The 17,632-nt window shown below is 41.2% G+C and overlaps 1 protein-coding gene across 9 annotated transcripts in view; it reads left to right on the top strand.

The window, feature by feature from the left end:
• nAChRalpha7 (nicotinic Acetylcholine Receptor alpha7) overlaps positions 1 to 17,632 on the top strand; it is a 208,126-nt gene that overhangs the window by 79,136 nt on the left and 111,358 nt on the right. For 8 of the 9 annotated variants that reach the window (XR_004470758.1, XM_033385453.1, XM_033385454.1 and 5 more), the window contains one exon: positions 11,859 to 11,968. Coding sequence is in view for 8 of the 9 variants with exons in the window: in XM_033385453.1 (XP_033241344.1) it covers positions 11,859 to 11,968 (110 nt within the window). In the remaining variant the exon portion in view is untranslated. Of the gene's footprint in view, positions 1 to 10,134; positions 10,805 to 11,858; positions 11,969 to 17,632 lie in introns of those variants that run through there. The other variant, XM_033385456.1, reaches the window with a different exon arrangement.

Raw genomic sequence — 17,632 nt, 5'->3', positions numbered from 1 at the left:
TCCCTTTACTCTTTGAGGGAGTATCAAAAACATAATTCATTAATATTTTCGAAACCCCAACCAAGTCTATTAGAAAGTCACTTTGTTTTTTAAGCTAACCGTCTGGGAAATATAAGGCTTTCAAATGCATTATTTGATCACATTTTCCAAGCTAAATTTTGCGCTGTTTGTCGAAGATATAAAATCGCATAAAAAATCATATTTTAACCGTTTCTCGTGCGAGGTTGCGTCAGTTAAGTCGACCTAGAAACCGAACGGTTAAAAATCGCTGTGAGTTTTTGCTACGGCCGGGACTCTACATTTATACCCGATAATCATTCAGTATGGCTCCCCTCCGCCAGAGTGCGCTCATAATACCCGACAGAATGTGTGTGAGAGTGAGACCGAAAATGAGTAAGCTGTGTGGGCACGCTGCGTGGCCAAGAAAATTTAATTTGTTCCATCTGGCTATAATAAATGTCTAATCCGATTCGGACTCTGTGACATCACAGGAGTCTGGATGCAAAATTTGATTGATTTAGCTCCTATAGTCTCTGAGAACTAGGCGCTAATATAGACGGACAGACAGACATGGCTAATCAAGAATATGTATAAACTTTAAGGGGTCGGAAACGCTTCCTTCGTGAGTATCGGGTATACAAATGAAGTTACATAACCCCCACCTTCACATGTGGCTGATCAAATTTTGTTATTTTCAAAGGGGTCTAAGCTTTACCAAGTCAATTAAAGTCTCGGCTTTACTTCAGTTTACGCTCAAATATACTGTGCTAATCGAAGATCGAACTCAACCATGATTATTACAATGAAAATATACTGACGTTAGATGAAATTGAATGATGAAACTGGAGTAAAGTAGGTAGGTAGTTGGTAGGATGAAAGAGGCATTGTTAACACGGTTGGGTGGGTAAACTCGGATTAGTAACACCTGACTCCGAACGGCAATACGTATGACGCTATGAATTGATTTTTTTTACACCTAACGGCCACGTTAGCACTTAGATTCTCTTTTATGTGTTCAACTAGAACAACTGAAAGATCCCTACCCATCCGACGAGCCTTATTCGAAAGATCCACGCACTCTAACAATGCACACTGGGCGGAATTCCCAAATAAGTGGCATAAAGTCGAATAAAGCAGATATCGAGCTGAAACTTGGAGTATTTAATAAATATAGCACTCTAAATATTTGAACAAAATTTTAAGTTCATCTGACCACGCCTACCGCAATAGCCTATATATGGCAACAAGGCGTATACGTGATCACAAAGGAAAGTCATGAGAGCTATAATTCTGTTGTAATTTTGATGTAATAGTGGTAAATATAAAAATATAAAACAAATTTTTTGATAAACAATTCTTATTATGATCAAATTCTTATTTAATGCCAGGTTCTATATTAATTTATTCTAATATTTAACTATTTCTAACAATTTATGTTAAATTATCATTTAGATGTTTTGTACAGATAATTCAAACGAATATGGATTTATATCCTCTAATCACGACTCATCCGAGTCATAATCGAAACTGTAGTCATTAGTTAAAGGCTGAATATTTTTTGGAAAATTACAATGGGGTGTTTCTTAAAGCTCAATGACATCTCGCGGAAGGGTTTGTTTTTTATGTCGAGCTGCCCTCTTCTTAATGGATATACTTGAGATGAGGGGATCTGAGGAGTCCATAGATCTTTGGAATTTGGAATATATCCATCATGTTATTTACCCGCGAATTGTGTCGAGCGTGCATTAGCCGGTCACGCTTGTAAAATTTATTTTTCGCTTCAGACGCATTTTCCCCAAGACAGCCCACCGGCATCACAGATGGAGTTATTATTTGTGATCCATGAACTAAAAGAGAGTTGGAGTTATGGAGAGTTGGTGACATAGGATAGCAAGAGTAATGCAACATGTATCATCTAATGGTTTTATCTGAGAAATTTTGAAATTTTAAAGCGTCGATTGCAAATTCGCAGTTAATAGCTATTAAAAGATAAATGTGTAGTGTACCAGAGTTTAAATATATATATATGTAAACAGATATATAGGCCCTCGGTATCAGCAGATGACCATGACTGACTTAAGGACGGCGTACAAATAGGGTTGGTCGTGTGCACTCTTGCTAGGCTCGGGTCTAGCTCGCCGGATGGTCGGGGTTCTTCCTCGCCTAATTGTACTATCGTACTCCACTACATTTAATTAGTGCACTTTACGGGAACTATAAGTGATTATATAAAACAAAGTAAACTGAAATACTGATAGCGCCGACACGCCAAATAAAAGCCCTACTGAACCATTTCTATTTAGAGAGAACCTAGGTGTTGATTGTCCCTCTCTTCTGTACCCTCCCTACCATGACATTGCGTTCGAGTTCTTGCATTTTCCCTTGATCAATCCTTTACTAAGGTTTACCACATTTTATAAGATCGAGTTCTAAAATTTATGCGAATAATTGCGTATTTGAAAAAGCTTTTCTCGCAGTGTTGGCATCGTTCGAGTTTCCGCTTCCATTCTGTTTTGGCTTATCCACACGCTTATCCAATCCCATTTCTTGCCACAATCTTCTTTGTAAATGTTTTTTTTTTTTGGCAATCATTTCCAATTTGTCATTGTCGTTTCTTACTTGCCATTTTTTAAACCCCATTCTATATGATATTTAAAGCAGCAATTCAAAAAGCAATTTGGCATGTCGTATTTTGTCGTATGAGACAGTGATCTTCTTTTCATTTGAAATTGTTACTACACAATGAGTCAAGTTTTTTATTTGTGTGTCCAAATCGTTTTTTCTGCAAGAATATGATCTTTTGCTTCTTTGGCGAATTCCATTTTGACGGTCGGCAAAATCTTACAGACTACGGAGTTCTATTATTCCAAAAAATTGTTCCTGCTTCATCGATAAGCTTCAAAGGTATATGGGTAGTAACAAACAAAGATTGATCAAAAGTATCCGGTTCCTTCGTTTCAAATCTTTTTTTATACATACTTTGCCCAGTTGATCCATCGTATCCGTAACTCGCAATTAATGTAATACTAGAAACGTTTTCAAAGTTAGCGAATAACTCTTCCTGTAACAATATTATGCGGCTGGCAGTGTGGTTTAACAAATGTTGCAAGGCAACCTTTGCCATAGTTTCTGTAGCAGTTATTCCCGCAGGTCTCAATTGCAATTTGGCTTCCTGGACATTTTGGTAGCTTGGGTATATGTCAAAATTATGCTGTTTGCTTATTTGACGAATTTCATTATATAATCGTTTGCTTAAAGAATTTTCCAGCAAGAATTCCAAAGCATCATTTGTTGTTAAAAGTATTGGTTCTACAATATCGAGCTTTCCTTTAGCTTCAGTAGCTTCGCTTTCAGAAGTGCCAACATTTTTAAGTAAAAATGCAGTAGCATTTGCATATGATTTCCTGGCTGACATTGTTGCTGCATGAATTAAAAGATGGTATCGTTTTTATACCCGATACTCAAAATGAGTATTGGGGTACATATATTAGATTTGTGGTAAAAGTGTATGTGTGTAACGTCCAGAAGGAATCGTTTCCGACCCCATAAAGTATATATATTCTTGATCAGCATCAATAGCCGAGTCGATTGAGCCATGTCTGTCTGTCCGTCCGTCCGTCTGTCCGTCTGTCCGTTCCCTTCGGCGCCTAATGCTCAAAGACTATGAGAGCTAGAGCAACGATGTTTTGGATCCAGACTTCTGTGATATGTCACTGCTACAAAAATATTTCAAAACTTTGCCCCGCCCACTTCCGCCCCCACAAAGGGCGAAAATCGGTGGCATCCACAATTTTAAAGATACGAGAAAACTAAAAACGCAGAATCGTAGAGAATGACCATATCTTTTATCTTTTAGTGTTATTATAGCCAGCATCAAGAAAACAATTTCATTTTTTCTCGCCCTGTCTCTCTCTAACACACACGTAGCATAGGCGGCTTTGCTTAGAGTAAAACATTAGCGCCTAGATCTCAGAGACTATAAAAGTTAGAGCAACCAAATTTGGTATCCACACTCCTAATATATCAGACCGAGACGAGTTTGTTTCAAAATTTCGCCACACTCCCTTCCGCCCCCGCAAAGGATGCAAATCTGGGGATATTCACAAATCTCAGAGAGTATTAAGGCTAGAGTAACCAAATTTAGTGTCCGTACTCCTGTTAGATCTCACTATAAAACGTATATCTCAGAATTTCGCCCCACCCCCATCCGCCCCCACAAAGGACGAAAATCTGTTGCATCCACAATATTGCAGATTCGAGAAAACTAAAAACGCAGAATCATAAATAATGACCATATCTATCAGGTTGCTGAATCTTGATCAGATCAGATAATTTGTATAGCCAAAAGGAACAAATCAATTTGCATTGGCTACGCAGCGCCCGACGTCACGCTCAGACTGATTTTCTGTCTCTCTCGCACGCACTCTTTGTCGTGTCGTTTAATATTAGACGCCGCCTGCTGCAGGAGAGCCATACTGACTTAGTATCGGGTATAACCGTAGAGTTGCGGTCTCCGAAGCAACTCACAACGTTCCCCCTCGTTTATTTTAGCAATGTGTGAATTTGCCAAGCGCTCAAAGTGAATAAAAATTTCCCGCCAATTTTGTCGCAGGAATCAGCTGACTAATCAACTGACTTTGAAGTTTGATCAGAATGACAGGGTTGCATTTTTAACAACCAAATTTATTGATTTGTAATATATAGGGATTCTACTTTCAATATATTGAAATATAATTAATATTTGCTTCGACAAAATTTTCGACTTTATGCCACTTATTTAAGAATTCCGCCCAGTGTGCAATGATCTCTTAGCAAAAGTTGACTAACTTTTGGTATGCGTCACAGCAACCACCACACCAAAGCACCAGGAAACATTAAAAAAGTGGCGCCCAACGTGAGCATGATGCAATAACAACGATATCAAAAGTTTTGTGTCCAGTTATAGTCAGCAAATAGAGTTTTGTTGTGTTTTTTCTTTCTTTGACAGTCCATTCTGTCCGAAACGATAAGGGAACAATAGGTGGATGAAAATTGTATTATTTTCTGTGGAAAATATTATGTTTTGGAAAGAAGACATAGTGTAATATGTATTGCCCTAAACTTTATATATGTATTCCATTTTTTGTGTGTGCACCATGGCCGTAAGACATAGTTTGGGTAAAACCACATCCTCAAATAATGAACAACACAATAATGACTTACAAAGTCTGTTCAAGCCCAAAGATTTTTTTTTGATTTAAAACTCCGAAACTCAAACGTCTCCAACAGAGCGCGCAAACATTCACCACGAAGAGTGCGTGTAAGAGAGAGAGAATGAGTTGGGCGTGGCTAACTCTACGGTACTGCGATTTTTGATTTTCTCGTTTTGTGAATGCCACAGATTTTCGTTTTTGTAGGGCGGAAAGGGGCGTAGCAAAATTTTAAAGAAACTTTAGTCAGTGTGATATCACAGGAGTCTGGATACAAGAAGTCGTTGCTCTAGCTCTTATACTCTCTGAGAACTAGGCGTCAAACAAGACGGACGGACCGACGGACAGACAGGCATGGCTCCATCGACACGGCTATTAATGCTGATCAAGAATATATGTATACTTTATGGTTTCGGAAACGCTTCTATCTGGGCGTTACACACATCGATTTTCCCCACAAATCCAATATACCGCTATACTCTTTTTGAGTATCATTTTCTCCACAAATCTATTATACCCCTATTCTCATTTGGAGTATCGGGTATACAAAATCTGAATTGACACAATCCCGAGAAGGAGCTCGTGCACGATCATTACCCCATTACATATTCTGCGATGGTGCAAAGATGGCAGGTCAATAAGATTTAGTCTAGATCGGTAGGGTGGCAAGATTCTACCCGAGTCCCAGTTTACGTTACGAAGAACAAAGATTAACGAGGGGGAACATTGTGAGTTGCTGCGGACACCGCAACTCTACAGTTATACCCGATACTAAGTCAGTACGGCTCTCTTCCGGCAGACGCCGCTAATATTAAACGACACGACAAAGAGTGCGTGCGAGAGAGACAGAAAATCAGTCTGAGCGTGACGTCGGGCGCTGCGTAGCCAATGCAAATTGATTTGTTCCTTTTGGCTATACAAATTATCTGATCTGATCAAGATTCAGCAATCTGATAGATATGGTCATTCTCTATGATTCTGCGTTTTTAGTTTTCTCGAATCTGCAATATTGTGGATGTAACAGATTTTCGTCCTTTGTGTGGGCGGAAGGGCGTGGGGCGAAATTTGGAGATATACGTTTTATAGTGAGATCTAACAGAAGTGCGGATATTAAATTTGGTTGCTCTAGCATTAATAGTCTCTGAGATTTATGAATATCCCCAGATTTTCATCCTTTGCGGGGGCGGAAGGGGGTGTGGCGAAATTTTGAAACAAACTCGTCTCGGTCCGATATATTAGGAGTGTGGATACCAAATTTGGTTGCTCTAGCTTTTATAGTCTCTGAGATCTAGGCGCTAATGTTTTACTCTAAGCAAAGCCGCCTATGCTACGTGTGTGTTAGAGAGAGACAGGGCGAGAAAAAATGAAATTGTTTTCTTGATGCTGGCTATAATAATAATACGATCCAATTCAGATTCTGCAGTCTAAAAGATATGGTCATTCTCTACGATTCTGCGTTTTTGGTTTTCTCGTATCTTTAAAATTGTGGATGCCACAGATTTTCGCCCTTTGTGGGGCGGAAGTGGGCGGGGCAAAGTTTTGAAATATTTTTGTAGCAGTGACATATCACAGAAGTCTGGATCCAAAACATCGTTGCTCTAGCTCTTATAGTCTTTGAGCATTAGGCGCTGAAGGGGACGGACAGACGGACGGACGGACAGACAGACATGGCTCAATCGACTCGGCTATTGATGCTGATCAAGAATATATATACTTTATGGGGTTGGAAACGACTCCTTCTGGACGTTACACACATCCACTTTTACCACAAATCTAATATACCCCAATACTCATTTTGAGTATCGGGTATAAAAATTGCTTTTGCACTGATTCAATAAAAACCTGCTGCTCCTTCTACTGCGGGCTCCACAAACAAGAACCATACTCCAATATCAGAAGTACTACCGAGATGTACAGTTTTTTAGTTACGTACGGGTCGTCAAACTCCTTGGACCAACGCTTGATACGCTAAAAGACCCTTGGCTTTATTTAGAGTTGCGGCTATATGGCTGTTCAGACACATCTTATGATCAAATAGGACTCCGAGGTCATTTGAACTCGAATCTCTTTATATATAAAAAATATTTTTTGGAATCCCGAATAAAGAGAGCTTGTGAATTAGGAGAGCACGGCTCACACAATCAAATGCCTTGCTAAAATCCGTATAAACAACATCCGTCTGCAAACAACGTTGAAAGCCGTGGTGGATTAAATAAGAGAACTCAAGAAGGTTAGTCGATGTTGATCTATGTCTGAAAAAACAGGACATATCAAGCTGCAGCAAAGATGTTGAAGTTGCCGGGTGACCACGAACTCAAGCAGCTTTGGGATGGCGGAAAGCTTTGCGATACCACGATAGTTTTCAATATTTCATCTTGAACTTTTTTGTGAAGCGGAATGATGTAGGACCCATTCAAAATTACTGAGAGACAAGACTGTTCCAAAGAGAGTTTGAAGAGAAAAGTCAAGGGTTGGCAAAGGGACTGGGCACAGTGTAAAAAAAAATAAAACTTGGTACATTATCTGGACCCACAGAGAACGATATATCTATAGATGATAAACCTTCCAGAACAAAGCTTTAATCGAAAATAGGTAGAACGAGGGGGAACGTTATGAGTTGCTGTCGCGACCGAAAATCTACATTTATACCCGATACATAGTTAGTATGGCTCTCCGCCGGCAGACGCCGCTAATATTAAACGACACGACAAAGAGTGCGTGCTAGAGAGTCAGAAAACGTGTCTGAACATGACGTCGGGAGCTGGGTAGCCAAATTTATTTGTTCCTTTCGGCTATAAAAATGATTCGATCTGATTCAGATTCGTCCGTCCATCTGTAGATATGGTAATTTTCTATGATTGTGCGTTTTTAAACTTATCTTCAATATTGTGGATGCCAAAGATTTTCGTTCTATGTCATTATGAACATCGATCTTACTAATACTAATTTTAAACCTAAAAACAAAAAAAAACCTTCTTTGGCATATAAAAAAAAATTTAAAGTATCAAAAAGGCCTCTTTTTTACGCACAACAATTATTTGGACACATTTTAGTTTGTACAAAAAAAACTTATTGTGCACAAAAATTGTGCTTTCAATATTTGGTGGGGCCGCCCTCAGCTTCAATAACAGCTTGTAGACTTCGCGACGTCAGAAAGAGGGCTCAAGTCGAGGGGCCAAACAGCACCGCAACGAGCAGTAACAATATGAAGCTATGGCGTTTTGTCTCAGAGAACGAGGATATATTATCATCTGGGACAGATGAAGATGAGCAGGAGGGCCGAATGTAAAGGACAGTGTATCAAGCAGTTAACACTATCCCATCTAAATTAACATTTGAACTTAAGATACCATCGATAAGACCTAACCGATATAACCAGACTTAGCCGATGTTTAAAATACCTAACCGATAAGGAGTTATCGATATGGGAGTCGGTTGTTAGAAGTAGAAAGTTGAACAAAAAGTCGGAAGAACAGACTCATTAATTGCACATCTTAAATCATACACTTTGTACTCTTTTTCGAAAAACACTATTAATAAGCGATACATTATTATTAATCTTACATATGTATATGTTTGTGTGTTTCATTTTTAGTTGGGTTAGAAAGAAATGTGAACGGATTATTGTTAGAGAAGATTTTGAAACGAATGTATGTCTGTGAGTTGTGAGGATTGGCAGTCTTTAAGTAAATTTTATATAGTTATTGGGACGTTGATCTGACAATTCTAGGTAATGTTGATGAGTTATTCTTGTATGCCCAAGTCTTAGTCTAATTATTGATTGATTTATCCTTGATGTGGTGTTTTGGTCTAATCTTTGGTGAATTGCTCGGCTGTTAATTGTAGGGCTTGATAAATTGATACCAGTTCGATGTTTGTTCAAGTTTTATGAGTTTTTCTTTAAGCATGTTTGTCTTGAGGTGTTTATTAATGTCTGATATATTTTTATTGCATGTGTATGTAAGGGGCATTATTGAAGCTGATTTCGCTTTGTGGTCTGCTATTTCATTTCTTTTTATGTTTCTATGACCTGGGATCCAGAGTAGTTTTATTTTAGGATATAGTTACATTAGAAGGGATCTGATTTTGGATTCATGATGGTTGAAATTATCGGGGATTGATATGGCTTGAATAGAGGATAGAGAGTCTGAACATATAATATATTTCCCGCGAATAGTTTTAACAGTTTTTATTGCCTCGAACAAACACAACAATATTAGAGAGGGTGCACTCTTTTTTAATTTTATGTACACGCTCTTTTTGGCCATGTCATGACGCTTCTATTGTCGGTGCCAATCCCAATCATATTTGATATACTTAGATATAAGTTATGCAGCTCCAGCTTAACAGCTTCTGCGATAGTAATTGCGTCTCTGGAGATAGTTGGAATTAAATTCAAAAAAGGTGTTACCATGCTTGCATTTTTATGCTGTAATAATTTATTGCGGCACCTAAAGATTTATACTACTAAATACTGCCCACACCAATGTATATAACTTATTTACCAAGTAATTTTTCACGCTTATGTCAGTGGACTCATCCTGTTGGGATTATGACTTAGGTGGATTGTAAGAAGGTTGCAAAAGAACAGAAAAGATTATTCATTCTATTGAAAAAGATCTTCATGACACAGGGTGTTCATTGCAAGTAGATATGTGGTACATTTATGTAGGAAACGAAGGAAAGAGATAAACACGAAGCGGTCGTGTTTTCGTCGTGTCGTCTGGATCATGATGCAATTATAATTGTCTGGATAAAGCAGTAATCGGCTCTGAGAGAGCCGATAGCAAAAGAGAGAGATCACTCAGTTCTCCGTTCAGCCACGCATCAGATGTACACGCGCATAATTACTCACAAAATTTATAATTATAATTTTAAGTCCAACATACTTATCAAATAAATGTTATGCGTTGCCATCAAGCAACTGAAACTACTACAAATTGGGGGCTCGTCCGGGATTAAGCCCAAGACAACAACATTTGCCAGTGAGATTTGTGCGTGTATTTGGAACAATTTGGCGAACACGAGACTGTAGACATAAGAGATCGGTCGCGGTGCAAAATTGAATTGCAGTCTGGCCTATAAGTGCGAGAGAGACAGAACAACACTTGTGGAAGAAGGCGCATTAGTGTGGGCAGACATTCAAGAGAGCCGGAGCGCCAAAACGACGGCAGACGGCAGCAAACACAGCAAGAATCAAAACCTTCGTTGTTGTTAGCATTGCGTCTGAGAGAGGCTAGAGCTACACGGAGACAAGCGGCACAGAGACGACAATCTGAGTGCGTTCGTTCCAAAGAGAGCAGAAGCGACAAAACGACGGCAGCAAACAGCAAGAATCAAAGAACATTGGTTGTTGTTGTGTTGCACTGCGTCGGAGGGAGGCTACAACTACAGGAAAAGGCAAGCGGCAAAGAGACGACCATCTTGTAACAGCAGAAGCAGCGACGATTCGAGAAGCGACAACGAGTTAGCGGCGAACAGCGAGAGCACGGCAAGGCAACAAAGAGAGGACGGCAATAGCGGCATCGACAGGCGAGCGAGATCTGGATTTGGTGGTGTGTGTGCGTCAAATTTGGAGTCTGGAAAGTTCTGCGCAGAAGCGAGAGTTAACAAGGGTAAGCCCATAGTAAGGTGAGCGTTAACAGAGAAGCGATCGTTAACAGTGACGACTTTAAAGGCGTTTTCGGAGTGAGGCCTTGAATTGGATGGTATCATTATTATAGCCAGCATCAAGAAAACAATTTCATTTTTTCTCGCCCTGTCTCTCTCTAACACACACGTAGCATTGGCGGCTTTGCTTAGAGTAAAACATTAGCGCCTAGATCTCAGAGACTATAAAAGCTATAGCAACCAAATTTGGTATCCACACTCCCAAGATATCGGACCGAGACGAGTTTGTTTCAAAATTTCGCCACACCCCCTTCCGCCCCCGCAAAGGACGAAAATCTGGGGATATTCACAAATATCAGAGACTATTAACGCTAGAGTAACCAAATTTGGTATCCGCACTCCTGTTAGATTTCACTATAAAACGTATACACACAAATCTCAGAGACTATTAAGGAGGGGGTAACCAAATTTGGTATCCGCACTTCTGTTAGATCTCACTATAAAACGTATATCTAAAAATTTTGCCCCATACCCTTCCGCCCCCACAAAGGACGAAAATCTGTGGCAAAAACAATATTGAAGATACGAGAAAATTAAAAACGCGCAATCATAAAGAATAACCATATCTATCAGATTGCTGAATCTTGATCAGATCAGATAATTTGTATAGCCAAAAGGAACAAATCAATTTTCATTGGCTACGCAGCGCCCGACATCACGCTCAGACTGATTTTCTGTCTCTCTCGCACACACTCTTTGTCGTGTCGTTTAATATTAGCGCCGTCTGCCGGAGGAGAGCCATACTGACTAAGTATCGGGTATAAATATAGAGTTGCGGTATCCGCAGTAACTCACAACGTTCCCCGTCGTTTAACTTTGACCTCAAGTTGCCACTTCAAAACGTTGTCGAATCGGGCTGAAAGTTTATATTTTATAAATAAGCGCAAGCCTAATATACATGCATATACATATATATAATAAGAAAATATTGACTCAGATATACATTCGAACATATGTATATGTAAATATATTTAGTAAATTTTGTTTGTCTAATTCTAGGAATGGAATGATATGAATCTACGCTGGAATTCCAGTGAGTTTGGTGGTGTGCGGGACTTGCGAATTCCGCCCCATCGTTTATGGAAGCCGGATGTGCTCATGTACAACAGGTGGGTCTAGACATAGATAAAATCTTATCGCAAAAAAAAATTTCATTTATTAATTTCTGTGGTGGGTCCCATGACAAGACTATGTGCTGCACTTTTCGTATTACTTTGGTTTAAATGTGTATACATTTTGAGGCTAGCGTGTATTGATTTTGTCCGTCCGTGTTGATCAGCACCTACATACATACATACATACATACATATGTACATACATATGTGCTTAGAGTTGCGCTGATTTTATGGGCGAAAAATACTAAAATATAACGTTTTAGTTCGATTCGATGTGTGTATGTAGATTGTATGTAGATCGTTTAAATATTATAGCCAGAATCAAGGAAACAATTTCATTCTTTCTCGCTCTGTCTCGCTCTAACACACAGGTTTCAAGGTCGGTTTTCCCAATTGCAAAATGTGAGTTCAAGGATCTCAGAGGCTATAAAAGCTAGAGCAACCAAATTTGGTATCCACACTCCTGTGATATCGCACCTTGACCATTTCGTGTCAAAATCTCGCCACACCCTCTTCCGCCCCCGCAAAGGACGAAAATCTGTTGCATCCACAAATCTCAGAAACTATTAAGGCTAGAGCAACCAAATTTGGTATCCGCACTTCTGTTGGATCTCATTATAAAACGTATAACTCAAAATTTTGCCCCTTTCCGCTCCCAAAAAGAACGAAAATCTGTTGCATCCACAATATTGCAGATTCGAGAAAACGAAAAACGAACAATCATAGAGAATGACCATATCTATCAGATTGCTGAGTCTGGATCAGATCAGATAATTTTTATAGCCAACAGGAACAAATCAATTTGCATTGGCTACGCAGCGCCCGACGTCACGCACAGACCGATTTTCTGTCTCTCTCGCACGCACGCTTTGTCGTGTCGTTTTTTATTAGCGGCGTCTGACGGAGGAGAGCCATACTGACTTAGTATCGGGTATAACTGTAGAGTTGCGGTGTCGCAGCAACTCACAACTTTCCCCCTCGTTGAACCTGCGGACGATGTCACCGATAGTATTCAGCTTCATTTTCAGAATTTGGGCAGTTTCTTTGTAGGTCTTGCCCTCTAAATGCAACTGGAGCACAAGTTTTCGCTGCTCCAAGGATGAATTAATCCCTTTACGGCCCATTTTAATTTTAGGTGGAACAATTTGATTTAGCGGTGTGCTTGCTGATCTTGAATGTAAGTCAAGTGTTTGTTTTTCGGCGAAACCCATTTTTTGTGCCATTTGGGGCTATTTGGAGTTGCCACAGGGTTTTAAAATGCGATTTCCCAAAAATGCCGAATATTAAAGTAACGCAAATTTTGAGCTTTTTTTGTTTTATTATATTCATTTAAAATAAAATCATTATTATATATACCTCTCTGAAAAGGTAAAACTTCAAGCTTTATTCCCTCATTAAAATTTTTTTATTTTTTTGTAGTTTAATGCATTTTATTCGCCTTTGAAGTTGAAAAAAAAAAATGCCGAATATTAAAGTTACCCACTGTATTTCTGTGCAAACATTAGAGCACAAGTTGGACCGACTTGTTGCAACTTTCAACCGCTTTATGGAGCTGTCTGAAGAGCTGGTCCAATATAATGATGAAGATGAATACGTGGATCCGGATTTGGACATCCCCGAATATGAGAAAAGGTTGTTTAGTGCGCATAGTATTTTCACTGAAGACATACGTGACCGGAGCAGTCACGATAATAAGCACGACAACTCAAATCTACTGCTATCGAACACTGTGGAACGCTTGTTTGAGGGACAAACTCAACTTCTGGAGAGGATTCGGGACTCATCGGGAACCACAGAGCTGCAGTTCGAGAAAATACGCATTCCGACGTTTTCGGGCAGATACGAGGATTGGTGTCAGTTTAGTGACTTTTTCTCAGGCTCAGTCGACAAGAAGAGTAGTCTGTCAAAGTGCCAAAAGTTTCATTATTTGAAATCCTATCTGGACGGTGAAGTGTTGTCTCTGATAAAACATATTCCCGTATCGGATGCCAATTACCAGGACGCATGGGAGAGGCTCGAAAATCGCTATAACAAGAAGTCACTGATTGCTCGTTCGTTCATTCAAAATTTTCTTTCGTTGCCAACCGCAAAGGGTTCAAACATCGCCGAGTTGCGTAAAATAGTCGACACAGCCGACGAAAGTATACGTGGTCTACATCGCGACAGCCGCGATGTATGGCTGATCCATATCTTGCTCTCAAAGCTAGACCCGGAATGCGAGGAAGCTTGGGCCACCTCCAGTGAATCGTGCAAGGAAAATGTGACCATAAATGACCTGTTCGGCTTTGTCTTCGCCCGTTGCGATGCACTTGAGTCCTGTCAAGATCCAAAGCTAATCCAGGATACACACACGGTGCTGAATAAACGTCGTGCAATTTCTCATCATGTTGACGTGCCAAATACGTCTGCTCCTGATTGTGTATATTGTCACGAGCAACACAGTCTTTATGCGTGCACTCAATTCAAGGCTCTGGATGTTGTGGACCGCCGCAAGTTCGCAAGGGATGGTAATTTGTGCTTCAATTGTCTAAGTCGATCTCATCAAGTCAAGGAGAGTAATTCCACAAACACGTGCCGTCTGTGTAAGCTGAGGCACCACACTCTTGTTCATCCAGAGGACATACGCTCTGTCACGGCTTCCGCTGCTGTCAATACATCCGCTGACTCACCCGTCCGCTCGTCCAGTTTCCCTGCTGATGCTGATCCTGCCGTGGTCAGCCATCATACATTGGAGAGGAAATTCGTGGCCAAGAGTCAGGCCATATTGCCAACGATTTTGGCCACTATAGTCGACTCCTGGGGCAACGAGACCACCTGCAGGATACTGTTGGATACTGTTTCAACTATAACGATGGTCGCCGAATTATTTATTCAACGAATTGGATTGCCGCGCACCAATGGTCGTATACCAGTGGTTGGTCTATGCGCAAATCCTGCTGGGGTTACTAGAGGTCGCGCCACATTCACGCTGCTCTCCCGCACAAACTCCGCCTCAGTGGTGGTAACAGGTCTGATTATGAACACTTTAACGTCCTCGATTCCAGCCCAGAGGATCGAGTCTAACACACCGATGTGGGAAGAGATTCGTGATCTACGCTTAGCGGACCCTACATTTGGTAAACCAGGCGAAATCGACGTGATTTTAGGAGCTGATCAGCTTTGGAACCTTTACACTGGACAACGTAAAGAGTTTGGTTCTGAATATCTGAATATACTAATTTTGGTTGGGTCATTACAGGCAGCTACCATCTTAGTAGTGATGCTCACAACCACGCACTAGCACATCACGCGCACGAGGATCTGGACACTTTGGTTCGATCGTTCATGGACATGGAACGAGTTCAACCAAGTGACGTTACCGTTGATGCTAGTGATCCCGCTGAGCAACACTTCGTTCATACGCACGCCCGCAGAAACGATGGCGTGTACATCGTCCAATACCCGTTCAAGGAATCTGCCCCTCCGATGGGGTCCACACTGCCACAAGCACTACGCCGCTTTTCTTCTCTCGAGCGGAAATTTCGAAAATTTCCTGCGTTCAAACAACTGTATGTCGACTTTATGGAGGATTATATACAACGAGGACACATGGAGGTGATTCCTTCTACTACCGTAGAAAACGATCCCGCCAATCACAATTACTTAGCACACCACGCAGTATTTAAACCAGATAGCACCACCACGAAATGCCGAGTTGTATTTGATGGCTCTGGGGAGGACTGCAATGGATCTTCACTTAATTCACGACTACACATCGGACCACCTACTCAAAGGGATTTACTTGGAGTATGTCTACGTTTCCGTCAGCATCGCTATGTGTTTTGTACGGACATTGAGAAAATGTTTAGAGGTATCCTGGTTTCAGAAGATCACACGCATTACCAACGGATTGTCTGGCGAAAGGAGGAGACTGCTACACTCGATCATTATCGATTGCTGACCGTGACGTATGGTCTAGCGTCTTCACCGTTCATGGCTGTACGAGTTCTCAAGCAGATCGCGCAAGATCATGCCGATTTGTCTCCGAAGGCTGCTGCTGTGCTGGTACGAGACGCGTACGTGGATGATATTCCTACTGGTTGCGATAATATCGACGATCTCATTGTACTCAAAGATGAATTAATTTTGCTATTGAGCCAAGCTCAATTTAAACTTCGAAAATGGAGTTCAAACTGTTGGTCACTACTCAAATCGCTGCCAAAGGACATTTGTGAGTATCCACTTGAAGCCCTAGAGGGAGATAGCCCAACTCAATATGTCAAGGTTCTTGGTATACGCTGGGACCTTTACTGTGGACTGTGGCTGTGGCTGTGGACGAGCTTTCCTTCAATTTGACCATTTCTGACGCCACAGGGGTTCTGACAAAACGGGCTTTGCTGTCCGAGCTTGCCAAGATCTACGATCCACTGGGGTTGCTTGCCCCCACACAACTGTATTTCTAAAGGTTCTCTTTCAAGATAGTTGGCTGAGCTCGGTCGAATGGAACGAACCACTACCCGCGCACCTATGCGCACGGTGGCAACAGTTTGTAGCTGAAGTTCATTTACTGGAAAGCTGTCGCATACCTCGCTACCTATCCTCGCCACTTCAAGCAACGGAGCTGCATGGATTCGCCGATGGTTCATCTCATGCATACGCCGCTGTCATCTACAGTCGCATGAGATTCAATAATGACTACGCTGTAACACTGATCGCCGCAAAAACCCGGGTGGCACCCATCAAACCTATCTCCATCGCACGGCTCGAATTGAATGCCGCCCATCTTCTGTCGAAATTGATGTCTCTGGTTAAGCAAGCTCTAACAATTCCTATTTCCAGTACTTCGTGTTGGTCAGACTCCGAAATTGTACTACATTGGCTCTCATCGCCCCCACGGACTTGGAACACTTATGTTTGTAATCGCACTGCTGAGATTCAACACATTCGCACTGAGGACAATCCCGCGGACTGTGCATCACGCGGGCTTCTACCAAAGGATCTGGTAGAACATAAACTGTGGTGGAATGGACCACCGTGGCTTTCCCAATCACATCGCACTTGGCCACCTGCTAAGGCCAAGTTCGCACTATCGACTGAGGACGCTGAGCGGATGGAAGGTAAGGTCAAGCCCCAAGTTAATCTACACATTTCCAATGAAGGAAATGATCTTAACTGTATGATCAACAAAGCTTCCTCCTGGTCACGTCTCTTGCGGACACTTAGCTATTGCTTTCGACCGCCTGTCATCATTTTTATCGTCATGGGAGCTTCAATATGCCCGCTCTAGGGTAATCAAACATGTCCAGATGGAGTTCTTCCAAGTGGAGTACAGACAGCTGAGCACTGGACAAGCCCTTTCTCAAAAATCCAAGTTGATTCACTACACTCCATTTGTTGACGACCAAGGAATTTTGCGCGTAGGAGGACGCATTGGAAATTCGAGGACAACCTATGATGCAAAACATCCCATACTTCTTCCAAAGGAATAACCAGTCGCTGTTTTATTAGCTAGACACCAGCACGTCACATCGTTACATGCTGGAGTCGAATTTATGTTTCACACGTTGAGACAGAAGTATTGGATCCTGGGAGCCCGTAACATAGTCCGCAAAATTGTATTCAACAGCAAGATATGCTTCCTCCAGCGCAAAGGAACGAGCACACAACTCATGGCTGATC

This window comes from Drosophila pseudoobscura, chromosome X, assembly GCF_009870125.1.
Source record: "Drosophila pseudoobscura strain MV-25-SWS-2005 chromosome X, UCI_Dpse_MV25, whole genome shotgun sequence".
Taxonomy (NCBI): Eukaryota; Metazoa; Arthropoda; class Insecta; order Diptera; family Drosophilidae; genus Drosophila; species Drosophila pseudoobscura.
The sequence above is the reverse complement of the archived record's forward strand: the minus strand, read 5'-3'. Positions and strand labels throughout refer to the sequence as shown.